The following is a 14,654-nucleotide window of genomic DNA, read 5'->3' on the forward strand; positions in this document are numbered from 1 at the left end:
AGAATCTCTCCACAATAAACAGGAAAAATCATTTTCTTTTCTTTTTTGTTTTTTTGAGACGGAGTCTCGCTCTGTCACCCAGGCTGGAGTGCAGTGGCTGGATCTCAGCTCACTGCAAGCTCCGCCTCCCAGGTTTACGCCATTCTCCTGCCTCAGCCTCCCGAGTAGCTGGGACTACAGACGCCCGCCACCTCGCCCGGCTAGTTTTTTTGTATTTTTTTGTAGAGACGGGGTTTCACTGTGTTAGCCAGGATGGGCTCAGTCTCCTGACCTCGTGATCCACCTGTCTCGGCCTCCCAAAGTGCTGGGATTACAGGCTTGAGCCACCGCGCCTGGCTCATTTTTTCTTTTCTTTTTTTTTTTTGAGACAGGGTCTGGCTCTGTCACCTAGTGGCACAATCACAGCTCACTGCAACTTCAGCCTCCTGGGGTCCAAGCGATCCTCCCACCTCAACCTCCTGAGTAGCTGGGACTATAGGTGCATGTCACACACCTGGATAATTAAATTTTTTTTTAGAGATGGGGTCTCACTATGTTGCCCAGGCTGGTCTTGAACTCCCGGGCTCAACTGATAGTCCTGCCTCGGCCTCCCAAAGTGATGGGGTTATAGATGTAAGCCCCATTTTCTAAATTAGGTACCAATGGAGCATCTCTTTCAAGCTTATTTGCCATTCATTTCTGTACTTCAGTGTATCCTGTAATGAGGTTACAGTGAATAACAAGGACTATACAATAACAATTAATATACTGTGACTTGTTGCAAGATGTACTTGGTGCTAAGTGCTTAATGATACACTTTCACAAGTATTTTATAGCTATGAAAGCAGTTCTTTTATAACCTGTATCTTTCCAGATACTATAAATATAATAATAAACATAATAATATGATAACAGTAACAGTAAGTAAATGGAGAAGCTAGACTTCGAACCCAGGGTTGTTAAGACTCCAAAGTCTGTTTTATTTTTTTAAACTACCATATGATACTTTCTGAACAGCTCGAGCTGTAATAAATGAGTTAGAACAGTGAGTTATTGAGACTTTTATAGAGAAAGTAAGAGGTCTTAGTTTCCAGAAGATTTTGGGAAAGCTTTTAAAATCTTATAGAATCAAAGAAAAATCCAGGATGAAAACAAGCCTATATTTTCCTAATTAAATATCATGTAATAACTTTCTTTGACTCTTTACAGAAGAGTCAATGAGGAAAAAAAGGTATTTTTTTCTGTAGTTGGCTTACCAAATAGAAGAACCAGTTTTTAGCCAAAGATGAAATTACTAAGGTTAAAAAATAAATTAAAAGAGCCAGTTTTGCATCCCTATTTTCAATAATCTTTAAAATTGCTTTTGGAAGTATTATTAAGTTGTTTTGGGAAATATTCATATTTCCAGATTTTTTCTCTTTGGGCAGTTAAAATGGTATTCGAGAACACAGCCAGATAAGATTCAGATGCCCTTTTATCTTGAGTTTTGTCTTATTCTATGAGTTTTAAAAAGTGATATTGGTAACACCTTCCTTCCCTTCATTTAGAACAGTGAGACAGCACAGAGACCTTACGTGGTTAAAACTATCTTCTATTTTTTTTCTTTTTTCTTTCTTTCTCTTTCTCTCTTTCTTTTTTGAGATGGAGTTTCGCTCTTGTTGCCCAGGCTGGAGTGCAGTGGTGCAAGCCTGGCTCACCGTAACTTCCGCCTCCCGGGTTCAAGCGATTCTCCTGCCTCAGCCTCCTGAGTAGCTGGGATTACAGGCATGCGCCACCACGTCTGGCTAATTTTGTATTTTTGTAGACACATGGTTTCTCCATGTTGGTCAGGCTGGTCTTGAACTCCTAACCTCAGGTGATCCGCTCCCCCCTCGGCCTCCCAAAGTGCTGGGATTACAGGCCCTGAGCCACTGCGCCTGACCTTTTTCTTTTCTTTTTTTTTGAGACAGTCTCACTTCATTGTCCAGGCTGGAGTGCAGTGGTGTCATCAGCTCACTGCAGCCTCTGCCTCTCAGGTTCAAGTGATTCTCGTGCCTCAGCCATCTCACTAGCTGGGATTACAGATGCATGCCACCATGCCCCACTAATTTTTGTGTTTTTAGTAGAGATGGCATTTCACCATGTTTCCCAGGCTGGTCCCAAATTCCCGGCCTCAAGTGATCCACCTGCCTTGGCCTCCCAAACTGCTGGGATTACAGATGTGAGCCACTGAGCCCAGTCATTTCTTTATTCAGACTGTATAGCTGCCACTCTGATACTGGGGACTAAGCAATCTTAGACTGAGTGTTAAGAACTTTAGCATTGGCTGGGCATGGTGGCTCACGCCTCTAATTCCAGCACCTTGGGAGGCCGAGGTGGGCGGATCATGAGGTCAGGAGATCAACACCATCCTGGCTAACACAGTAAAACCCCATCTCTACTAAAAATACAAAAAAATTAGCCTGGCGTTGGGGCGTGCGCCTGTTGTCCCAGCTGCTGGGGAGGCTGAGGCAGGAGAATGGTGTGAACCCGGGCGGCAGAGCTTGCAGTGAGCCGAGATCACACCACTGCACTACAGCCTGGGTGACAGAGCAAGACTTTGTCTCTGAAGAAAAAAAAAAAAAACAAAAAACAAAAAACAGAATTTTAGTATTGCTAGTCATAATTGACTTCTCCTCCTATTTCCCACCTCTTTTAGGTGGAGGTTCCAGTTTACTAAATTGAAACATTTCTTCTGAAAGGATCTGTTCCCTGGATCTACTTAAAAAGCTCAGTGTTCAACGAGAAGGACCTAACCCTTCTCATATAGCCCACCAAGGCTTGTATCGAGAACATTAGATTACTTCCATGATCCCTTTTAATTCTGACAGTTTGTGAAATGGTAATAAGGTATGGGTTGATAAGGACATGGTTCTCTAGTATTATAGTTTGCCCTAATACGTTTTAAATTCTCATTTCTAAGGTTAAGTACTAACCAATCTGCTAATTTCCTCTTGTCTATCTGGTGCAGATCTTGCTGTTGCCTTGATCATAGTGGAAGTCTGATTGTCTGTTAGCTTCTTGATACATCGTTGCCCTGCCACAATATTACAGACCTACAAATGGAAAAAAGTTTTGTACTAGATGTATATACCTTTTTTTTTTTTAGCTTTTACTTAGTGTCAATTAAATGTAAAATAAAAATTTAAAATCAACTTCATTAAACCACTTATTTTCAATATGTTAAGTAAAAAAGTAGTAAACAAGACGGCTCTACAGTATGATTATAATTAAGTAAAATGTGCACCAGATGAAGACTGAAAGAAGTATAGTATATCAAAATGTTAACAGTGGTTACACTAGACTTGTAGGACTATGGATGAACTTGTTTCGTGTTATTTCATTACAGAAAATTTAGAATAAATTAAAACTTAAAAACAGTTCATATTCCAAAACAAATGTTCTGTATGAGGTAAGTTATCGGCCATAAAAGACCCCAAAAGAATGATGAACAGGGTATGAATTAGCAGTGGGAAGGCATTACTTCTAGCGGCAGGTAGGTGTGTTTCTGCTCCTGCCCGACTTGCAGGCAGGGAAGGTGCGGGTACTTCAGCTGAAGAGTATACTTTTCTCTGAAATACTGCGCTACTGTTCTCTCCACAGTTTGGCCATTTTCTAACTGTAAAGGAAAGCTGAGAAAAAAAAAAAAGTACACATGAACAATTATTTCCCAGTAAGAGTCAGAAAAACTCCCAACCCCACTAACTAGGGCAAGTTGCCTCACACCATCGCTGCTCTGACAAACTTTTCTTACGTTTGATGACTGGCAGGCCTCCTTGTTACATTACAAACACGGTATTTCCGTCTCATTGTTCCACAATGAGTCACTTCAACCTTCAAACCTGTTCCCAACAAGAAAAATGAAGGTTACAGAACTGTCACATGTAAAATATTTATACTTATAAAGCCTGTTCATACTATAAAAACTCAATTCTGAACAGACAAAAAATTCTGTGATACAGGCAATACGATATAAACACCAGATTTTACATATAACATTGCTAATAATGGTCACAATCATGACAGACCTAATGGCAAAATTTTTCCTTACCCCATCAAGCCTACACATTAAAAAATAAAATCGTAAAATTTGCAAAGCCCATAGATCAAGGGCCAAAATCTTCCATTAATAAAAAATGCTGTTCACAATAAATTCAGGTATTTATGCTGGGAGAGGGAAGGTGGAATGAAAGAGGAATTCCAATAATTCTCAAGGTATTCCATAATTTCAAATTATGTGATATTTACCTAGCCCAGTCATCACATACTGATTGAAGATCAGAATTTCATAAAGCTCAAGAAAGAAGCCCTTTAAAGATTTATAAAGCAGGAGAAAAAAATACCAGGCATTTTTAACAGAAGTGACAATTTTATAAAGTATAATATAGTGACACAGCTCTTTTCCAATACTATTAAAAATCAAATGCAACCAAAATAATTCCTAAAGTAGGCGATCCCTATCCTCTTACGGAGTCAAGACCCCTTTGAGAATTTGACATAAGCAATAAACTCTCAGCAAAATGCATGTATACATTATTTAGCACATGATTTTAGGAGTTATTGGATCCCTGCAGTCCATCTGTGGACTCTAGGAGTTCAAGGATCCCAGGCCTGCTCTAGCATGTGAAGAAATGGGCTTTAAGCCATTGACTGAAGTTCTTCGAGATGAATTTTCTGAAGCAGTGCTGTCAAAGAGAATTTTCTTGAGATGATGGAATGTTCTACATCTATGCTAATATGGTAATCACTAATAACATGTTACGAAGCATAGGAAATGTAGCTGGTGTACCTAAGAAACTGAAAATCTAATTTTATTTTTATATATATAGATTTTTTTTTTTTTTTTTAGTTTTTTGCTCTTGTTGCCCAGGTCAGAGTGCAATGACGCAATCTTGGCTCACTGCAACCTCTGTCTCCAGGGTTCAAGCGATTCTCCTGCCTCGGCCGCCTGATTAGCTGGGATTACAGGCACCCACCATTACGCCCAGCTAATTTTTGTATTTTTAGCAGAGATGGGGTTTCACCATGTTGGTCAGGCTGGTCTCAAACTCCTGACCTCAGTTGATCCACCCACCTCGGCCTCCCAAAGTGTTGAGATTACAGACGTGAGCCACCACACCTGGCCTTAATTTTAATTAATTTAAATTTAAGTGTCTATATGTAGTCAGGGCAGTCTTGGCCTAGAGAAGAGTTAACAGGTACACAGAGGTCACAGATAAACATCTCCTTTCTAAAGTTTGTCCTAGACTCCAAAGGATAAAGTACAAAATGGGGTAAATGGAGAACAACTTTTAGTTCCCTGATAATATTTATGGTTATTACTCTTTGTCATATTTCTCTTTTATATTTGTGATTCCTATACTGCAGTGGTTCTTAGCCAGAGGCCAATCTGTCCCCCAGGGGACATTTGGCAATGTCTGGAGATATTTTTGATTGGTATGACTGGGGATGTTACTACTTTCTATTGAGTAGAGGCCAGGGATAGTATGAAATATCCTGTAATGCACAGAACAGCCCTACCCCCAATCCCAACAAAGAATTATCCAGCCCAAAATGTCAACGCTGCTGAGGTTGAGAATGCCTGCTGTGGTAAAATGTATTTTCTTACCTAACTGCTACCTGCAATTAGGTAAGAAAATTAGTACCAAACACAAAGATCAATCAGATAAATGATATTTTCTTCTGATAGATCAGAACAAATTAAGACGTTAAATGGACATGGTATCCATCCCTGTACCAGACTGGTATGGGTTTGTTTTTCTTCAGAAGTGCTCCTCCTTGAATCAGTGAGTAGTAGTTTTTCATTAAAACTACCTTTATAAGACAAAAATGTCAGATCAACTAGAGAATTACTATGTCTTTATATTATAAAGGAGACTAGAAAATAAAATACTATCAAAGGAGGATCTTAAAAGAAGGAAATACTAATAATATGAAGTAAACAAGATGTAAAAATACTATGTTCAGGGGAGAACACAATAGAAAAGTCTAAAACAAATTTCTGTTATTTGCACCACTTAGCAATTTATTTTCAACTCTTCAAATTAAAAAAAAATATTAATAAGGTTCTCCGAGCCTATAAAGTAAACTTTTACTAAAAATAAGTTGGCACTAATATATATATATATATATGGTACTTTTACCATACATTTTCCCCAATATTTCTGCTGTTTAACTATCATGAGTTACTGGATAAAGAAACTACTTCAAAGTTATTATTAAACATTTTGGTACAAGTTCAACTGGAATAAGATGAATATACTAAGAAAATCAATTCTTTATTGTATACTTTGCGTCAATATTTAACAGCTAGCATCAAATTCTTCATACCAGCTAAAAAGCCCATAGATACAGGACAGAACATAAAACTCTTATTCTCTTGGGTTACTGTAGTAGGAATACATGATATACTTTAAAGAGCCTTTTAAAAATTTTTTTTAAAGAAGCACTATTTTACTTGGAACGAAGAAAAAATAATCAGTTTGTCAACTGGATCCAACCCAGATTTTTCCATCCCCAAACTAGGATCATAGGTACCTAAGAATTAGACCAAAAATCTAGGGGCTAGCAAAAAGTTGAAATTTTTAAAAAGTAGACTAGATAATTCTCTGCCCAGGTCCCTCCCCAAACCCTCCATCCAACCAAAAAAACACTTTTGGCTTTAATAAATATTTAACCTATAAACTTGGCTTTACCTTCACTATAACATCAACTTTATTATGCTTTCTAGTCATTTTTTCAGTCATTTCTTTGGGCCCCTGAGCAGTTGAAGTTAAGATCGAGTCCATGCTCTTCGGGCAGCAGTTGAATCCTTGTTCTGTACATCTTGTATTTTCTGTGATAGAGTGGTGATATGAGTTGATTGCATAGTTACCGCAAAATAATGTAAGTGACTTCATGATATCAGAGGTGGTAACTAAGCAGCAACTCCACTGGAAACCATGGCATTTAGATGATCACATATTAATGGTAGGTAATGCACTAAGCTCCTGACAATGCTAGCTGTGCAGTTAATACAAATTATGAAAGGACAATGGTATGGTTGCAAAACAGTTACATAAACAGTTTCTTATTTTGGCATTTAAATAACTTGAGATAAATGGATGTTTATTTTTGAAGCAGGGTGGATCTTCCTTTTAATGTTTTATTACAATGGCTCTCTCTCTCTTGGTTACTGAATGGCAAAGAATGAATGATTACTGGCGCAAGCAGAATGTATTAAACTACTCTAATTGATCTGGGGGAACTGAAAGATGTTCAGTGAACAAACTTAAATGCTTCATTCAAACCACAAGCTGAAATTTATCTGCAATAAATAGGTAAAATCTTAAAATAAAAACAACATTATTATTTCTGGCTATTTAAGATCTAACAATATAAATACAATTTATCCTACTCATTCTGATTAGAGAGTATCAGACTAAATACATATAAAATACAGATTTCAGTACAGTATTAAAATTATTTTTTGTTTTTATTTTTGGGCAGCCATGTAGAGATGAATTTATCTGAATTAAATGTACATATGATGCAACAGCACTGTACAAATTTTAGCTACTAAGCATAATAGATAAGATCAACAGTCAGCTCTATAACTTATATTAAATAACTATAATTCTAGAATAACACATGAAACAGGCTAGCCCCACATTAATACAAAGGACTGAAATAAATATCATTTCAGAAAAATAAGGAAGTAATTATATTAGAATATGTTCAAAGAATGATTCTAGTTCTAAAATAACAAATATTTTTGGAGTCAGCTTCCTACTTTTAACAGTATTACTAAAGCATTTTCCCACAAGACATTCTTATCCCTTCAGCTAGTAAGGGAAAGTATTAACAAAAAATTAGCTGGCAGTGATACTAACTCCATTACTTGGCATTTCTTTCAAATACCACCTAAGATGTTATAGTAATGAATTTAATGTAATATTTTATTTTATAATTGATGTATAGTTTTACTGGTTATGTTACATAAATAGATTTTAATTATACAAAAAAACATTTTAATAAAACGTTGTTATATCCATGCATTTTATAGTTAAGTTGTGCTAAATGCTAATTAATTCACCTTTTATCTCTTTGGTGAATTTTACCCGATGAGAATCAGTCAGAGGTCTTGGTTGCTCATCAATATTATGAATATCAAGAACTTCACACATGAACTGAATTACAGGTTGTGCTTTGTAGAAGGCAGTGGCAGAAACTAAGAAGAAAAACACAAATAATACAAATTAATGTTTCCCTAAAAAATTCAGAAATTTCATCTTAGGCTCCAATGATAACTATCTATTTAAAATGATCCCTTATGCACACTTATGTACACACAAATTTCCAAAATTAAGAAGTTTTAATTTGACCTCTGAGGCACAAATACAGAATGGCCAAATACTACAGTTTTTATTACCTATCTCTTTCATCATAAGTAACTGATTCATTCCATTCTCTATAGAGAAGTGTTCTGGGTGAGACAAGGCTTGTAAGAGACAAAGAAGGCTGGTGAGATGGTTAGGTATTATTTCTTTTTAAATAGAAACAAGGTCTCACTATATTGCTCAGGCTGGTTTCCATCTCCTGAGCTCAAGTGATCCTCCCACCTCAGCCTCCCAAAGTGGTAGGATTACAGGTGTTAGCCACCACACTTGGCCAGTATTATTTCTTAAACAAGGCTTTCTATGCCACCCTAGACTGTCTATTCTAATGAGCGTTTTCCCTGTCTTGTAATGATTTGAAAAAACAGTGGTATTAGTCGTTGGTGCTAATCTAAGCTACAGATAATAATATACATATACATATATATACACACACACATATATTTATATATATACATAAAATATTTTATATATATATATATATTTTTTTTTTGAGACAGACTTTCGCTCTTGTTGTCCAGGCTGGAGTGCAATGGCACAAATCTCAGCTCACTGCAACCTCCGCCTCCTGGGTTCAAGTGATTCTCCTGCCTCAGCCTCTCAAGTAGCTGGGACTACAGGCATGTGCCACCACACCCAGTCAATTTAGCACTTCTGGTAGAGATGGGGTTTCTCCATGTTGGTCAGGCTGGTCTCGAACTCCCGACCTCAGGTGATCCGCCCCCCTCAGCCTCCCAAAGTGCTGGAATTACAGGCATGAGCCACTGCGCTCAGCTTACAGATAGTAATATTAAGCATTATCTGTCCAATATTATTGAGCAATGGGTGGTTTTTTAACAGTCAACCAGTATGATTTCTCAACCATAGGTTTTGGAACTAGAAGAGTTTCACCAATGGTTAGCAGATCACCATCACTCATTTTTCTTTTTCTTTTCTTTTCTTTTTTTTTTTTTTTTTTTGAGACAGTCTCGCTATCACCCAGGTTGGAGTGCAGTGGCACGATCTCGGCTCATTGCAAGCTCTGCCTCCCGGGTTCACGCCATTCTCCTGCCTCAGTCTCCCAAGTAGCTGGGACTACAGGCACCTGACACCACGCCTGGCTAATTTTTTGTATTTTTTAGTACAGACGGGGTTTCACCGTGTTAGCCAGGATGGTCTCGATCTCCTGACCTCGTGATCCACCCACCTCAGCCTCCCAAAGGGCTGGGATTACAGGCGTGAGCCACTGCACCTGGCCACCATCACTCATTTCTTAGACACATACTTATTAATGGCTATTATGTGTTATATAGGCACTGGGGATACAACAAAAAGTAAAACCATAAGACAGTGAGTTACATGTCATTTTTCTACTCAAAAAAACAAAAAACAAACAAACAAAATGCCCACTGTTCAGCTAAGTGTAAACTTTTTTTTTTTTTTTTTTTTTTTTTTGAGACAGAGTCTCACTCTGTGGCTCAGGCTGGAGTGCAATGGCACGATCTTGGCTCACTGCAATCTCCCTCTCCCAGGTTCAAGCAATTCTCCTGCCTCAGCCTCCCAAGTAGAGTAGCTGGGATTACAGGCACTCACCACCATGTCCAGCTAATTTTTGCATTTTTAGTAGAGACGAGGTTTTACCATGTTGGCCAGGTTGGTGGCTCACGCCTGTAATCCCAGAATTTTGGGAGGCTGAGGCGGGCGGATCATGAGGTCAGGAGTGTAAACTTGTTATGTGGGGATCCTTCTCTTGCTTTCCTTGGTTTAGCATTAAATGTCCTCCATAAAATGTCCCTTACCTCTGGGAAGATATTTTCAAAGCTTTAACAGTAGTTATCTCTGGATAAATGTGGGTGGTGAGGCTACTGTGGGTATTTTATTTTCTTTAAAATATTTTTGGCTGGGCGTGGTGGCTCACACCTATAATCCCAGCACTTTGGGAGGCCGAGAGAGACGGACTGCCTGAGCTCAGGAGTTCAAAACCAGCCTAAGCAACATGGTGAAACCCCATCTCTACTGAAATTACAAAAAAATTAGCCGGGTGTGGTGGTGTGCGCCTGTAATCCCAGCTACTCAGGAGACCGAGGCTTGAGAATGGCTTGAACCTGGGAGGCCAAGGTTGCAGTGAGCGGAGATCATGCCACTGCACTCTAGTCTGGGTGACAGAGTGAGGCTCTGTCTCAAAAAAAAAAAAAAAGTTATCTTGTCTGGGTACAGTGGCTCACGCCTGTAATCCCAGCACTTTGGGAGTCCAAGGTGCACGGATCACTTGAAATTAGGAGTTCAAGATCAGCCTGGCCAACATGGTGAAACCCCATCTCTACTAAAAAATACAAAAATTAGCTGGGTGTGGTGGCAGACGCCTGTAATCCCAGCTACTCAGGAGGCTAAGGCCAGAAAATCACTTGAACCCATGAGGCAACGGTTGCAGTGCGCCGAGATTGTGCCACTGCACTCCAGCCTGGGTGACAGAGCAAGACGTTTCATCTCAAAAAAAAATTTTTTTTTAAATACATTTTTTACTATGAAAAAACACTTTTATCTTTATAACTTCACTTTTTGGTACTGAGTGCATACTGTTTTTTACTTCTTTATTACACAATACACGAATAAAGTTTCATTATAAAAACTCAAACAATACAGAGATACACAAAGTAAAGACCCTCTCCAGCCTGAACCTCCTACCTCCAAATATCTCTAATAAGTAACCATTGTTAGTACTTAGGTATGTACACAACCTCTCCTTTTAATATGCACTTAGATTTGTCAGAAAGGTGATTAAAAAATAAAAATTAATACTAATTTACAAAGATAAAAATGTAGGAATAACTTTTTAGATGAAATCAGATGATAAACATTCTATGACTCATTTTATCATTATTTTAAAAATTAACAATACATCTTAGAGATCTTTTCATGTTAGTACACTCTTTTAATTGCTGCACACTATATTGCAGTATGGGTGCATGATAATTAAGTAAATAGGTACTCCCTTCCCCTCTTAATAAAAAATAACACAAATGGTAAAACATTAGAAACACTATACTGTGCCTTGTATGTACTAATATGAAACTATATCATTCTCTCTCATAGCTGCAAGATATCCCATTGTATGGATGTACTTCATGTCCCCTAAGGAAGAGTTATGGGTTATTTTTTACTATTACAAACAATATTCCAATGAATGTTCCTGTGTATGTGTGTGTGTTTGTGTACGTATGTGTGTGTATTTATTTTTTTGGTATACATCCATGAGTACTTATTTTTTATTTTTATTTATTTATTCATCTATTTTTGAGACAGAGTCTCCCTCTGTCATCCAGGCTGGAGTGCGGTGGCGTGATCTCGGCTTACTGCAACCTCTGCCTCCCAGGTTCAGGCAATTCTTGTGCCTCAGCCTCCCAAGAGCTGGAATTACAGGTGCATGCCACCACACCCAGTTAATTTTTGTATTTTTAGTGGAGACGGGGTTTCACCATGTTGGCCAGGCTGGTCTCAAACTCCTGGCCTCAACTGATCCACCCGCCTCGGCCTCCCAAAGTGCTGGGATTACAGGCGTGAGCCACCGCACCCGGCCCATGAGTACTTCTGTGGAAAAGATAAGAGAAATCAATACTCACTGCTAAACTTCCATCCAAATAAACTTTAGAAACATTTCCAGTTTCTAACTAATTAAAAAAAAAAAAGAGAGAGAGACTGTTAAGATTGTAACAGTATTCTGGGTATCTTATTCAAATCCATAATAGTTTTAAATATATATACATTATATTCTTCTACTGAAAAATGTTAGAATATTATAGTGCACAAAAAGGAAAGCTGATAGGACACATACCAAATATAAGTTATATGTTTATAATGTTTAAGTTCTTGGCACATATTGATCTGGGTTAATTTTTAAAAAGTAAATAAAGAAAAATAAATATATAGTGAATAATATGCTTAATTTGCCTTTCTTTTAATCCTACAGGTAAAATTCATTCATTGGATTGCTATAACACCAGCATTCACAACTAATATTTCAGATACCATAAAGCTGTAATTACTTGTGACTACTAAACAAACATGCTAAAATTATTTCTCCTGTTTAACCCTCTTCTACTATCTTCCCTGTTTATTCCACTACACTCTGAATCATTTTACTATTGACCATCTTCTCTATAGGAAGGTGGGCATTTGAGGTAAAAATTAAATTTAGTAATAAAAAACTCATAAAGAATGGGTTGAAATCAGCAAATATAGTTTTGAATTAGGAATAAATTTTAATGATCAAACATTTGCTTTTCTGTCCCTCGGATGAATTATTAATATTTAATAAACCTACATATATATGTATTTTATTCTTTCCCTTTCACAAATTAGCTAATTATTACTGAAAAATGTTTACATTTAACATTTAAAACATCTATCAATAAAATATACTACATTAACATGTTACAGGAAATAAGTATATAATCATTTCCATAGATGGCAGTCCCCAAAAAGCAAGCATTTGATAAAATTCAGCACTGAAGTAAATACTCTTATTGTACCAGGACGAGAAGGGAACTTCCCTAATCTGGTAAAAGTTATTTACCAAAACTCTATGGTATTACAACCTGGCAGATACATAAAAAAGAAAAAAAAAAAAACTCTATGGTAAATTCAACTTCATTTTATAGGAAGTTCCAGCTAGCATAGCAAAGCAAATTAGGAGAATAAAAAGTGAAAAGGATGGAAAGAGAGAAACAAAACTATTACCCTTCACAACATTAATTGTGTGCATAGAAAACCCAATAAAATCTATGGACAAGTTACAGAATTAATAATTCAGCAATGTTACTAGATTTAAGGTCTACATATAAAAATATATTATTATACACTAGCACCCTACTTAAAACATAATTTTAAAATATATCACTTATGATCACAACAAAAAACATAAGGCATTTGAGATGAAATCTAAACAAAAGGTATGTAAGACCTATGGAAGCAATAAGTATCTCTATTACTGAAAGATACTACAGAAGATCAAATAAATGGAGTAATACACCCTATTCATGTAAATTATCCCCGAATGAATCTTCAAATTCAAAGCACTTTCAGTCAAAATATCAACAGAATGTAATTCTCTCTCCCTCTGGAACTTAAGATACTATAATTAACAAGAAAGCACAATGAAACAAGAATAGCCATAACAATTCTTTTATTTATTTTTGGACGGAGTCTTGCTCTGTTGCCCAGGCTGCTGGAGTGTAGTGGCGTAATCTCGGCTAACTGCAACCTCTGTCTCCCTGGTTTCAAGCTATTCTCCTGCCTCAGCCTCCCGAGTAGTTGGGATTATAGGCATGTGCCACCACGCCAGCTAATTTTTTTGTATTTTTAGTAGAGACGGAGTACACCATGTTGGCCAGGCTGGTCTTGAACTCCTGACCTAAACTGATCTGCCTGTCTAGGCCTCCCAAAGTGCTGAGACTACAGGCGTGAGCCACTGCGTCTGGCCGCCGAACTATTTTTCAAAGTAGTTGCACCATTTTACACTCCTCCCATTTCTAGTTGCTCCAAATCTTTGTCAACATTTATTTTCAGTCTTTTAAATTTAGTCAATCTAGTACTTATGGGTGGTATTTCCCTGTGGTTCTTTCTGAATTTCCTGAATGGCCAACGATGTTCTGCATCTTCTCAAGGGCTTAATGACCATTCACATATACTCTTTAAAAAAAATTTTTTTTTTTGAGACGGAGTTTTGCTCATCGCCCAGGCTGGAGTGCAATGGTGCAATCTTGGCTCACTGCAACCTCTGCTGCCTGGGTTCAAGCAATTCTCCTGCCTCAGCCTCCTGAGTAGCTGGGACTACAGATGACTGCCACCATGCCTGGCTAATTTTTGTACTTTTAGTAGAGAGAGGGTTTCACCATGTTGGTTGGGCTGGGCTGGTCTCCTGACGTCAGGTGATCTGCCCACCTCAGCCTCCGAAAGTGCTGGGATCACAGGCGTGAGCTACCGCACCCGACCGCACATATTCTTTTGTTAAGTATGTGATTTTTATTGCTACTTTTTTTCTATTTCTTACTGAGTTATGTACATTTTTCATATATTCTGGATATAAGTATTGTTCTGTTATGTTTTGCAAATGTGTTCTCTCAGTTGTAGCTTGTTTTTTCATTTTGTTTTTTTTTTTTTTAAAGAGTCAAAGTCTTGCTCTGTTGCCCTGGAAGGAGTGCAGTGGTGATAATTATTACCACAACCTCTAACTCCTGGGCTCAAGTAATCTTTTCATCCTCTTAAGAAGCTGGGACTAGAGGCATGCACCACCACGCTCAGCTA

The 14,654-nt window shown here is 37.7% G+C and overlaps 1 protein-coding gene across 9 annotated transcripts in view; it reads right to left on the minus strand.

Annotated features, from left to right (window-relative positions):
• The window catches only part of AGO3 (argonaute RISC catalytic component 3), a 139,720-nt gene that overhangs the window by 59,959 nt on the left and 65,107 nt on the right, over window positions 1-14,654 (minus strand). For 7 of the 9 annotated variants that reach the window (XM_007979423.3, XM_007979422.3, XM_037997061.2 and 4 more), the window contains 4 exons: window positions 8,072-8,206; window positions 3,752-3,839; window positions 3,482-3,629; window positions 2,934-3,053 (listed from right to left, as the gene is read on the minus strand). In XM_007979423.3, the coding sequence (XP_007977614.1) occupies window positions 2,934-3,053; window positions 3,482-3,629; window positions 3,752-3,839; window positions 8,072-8,206 (491 nt within the window). Of the gene's footprint in view, window positions 1-2,933; window positions 3,054-3,481; window positions 3,630-3,751; window positions 3,840-8,071; window positions 8,207-11,971; window positions 12,020-14,654 lie in introns of all 9 variants that reach the window. The other 2 variants (XM_037997075.2, XM_073007489.1) reach the window with 1 other exon arrangement.

The sequence above is a fragment of the Chlorocebus sabaeus genome, chromosome 20, assembly GCF_047675955.1.
Source record: "Chlorocebus sabaeus isolate Y175 chromosome 20, mChlSab1.0.hap1, whole genome shotgun sequence".
Taxonomy (NCBI): domain Eukaryota; kingdom Metazoa; phylum Chordata; class Mammalia; order Primates; family Cercopithecidae; genus Chlorocebus; species Chlorocebus sabaeus.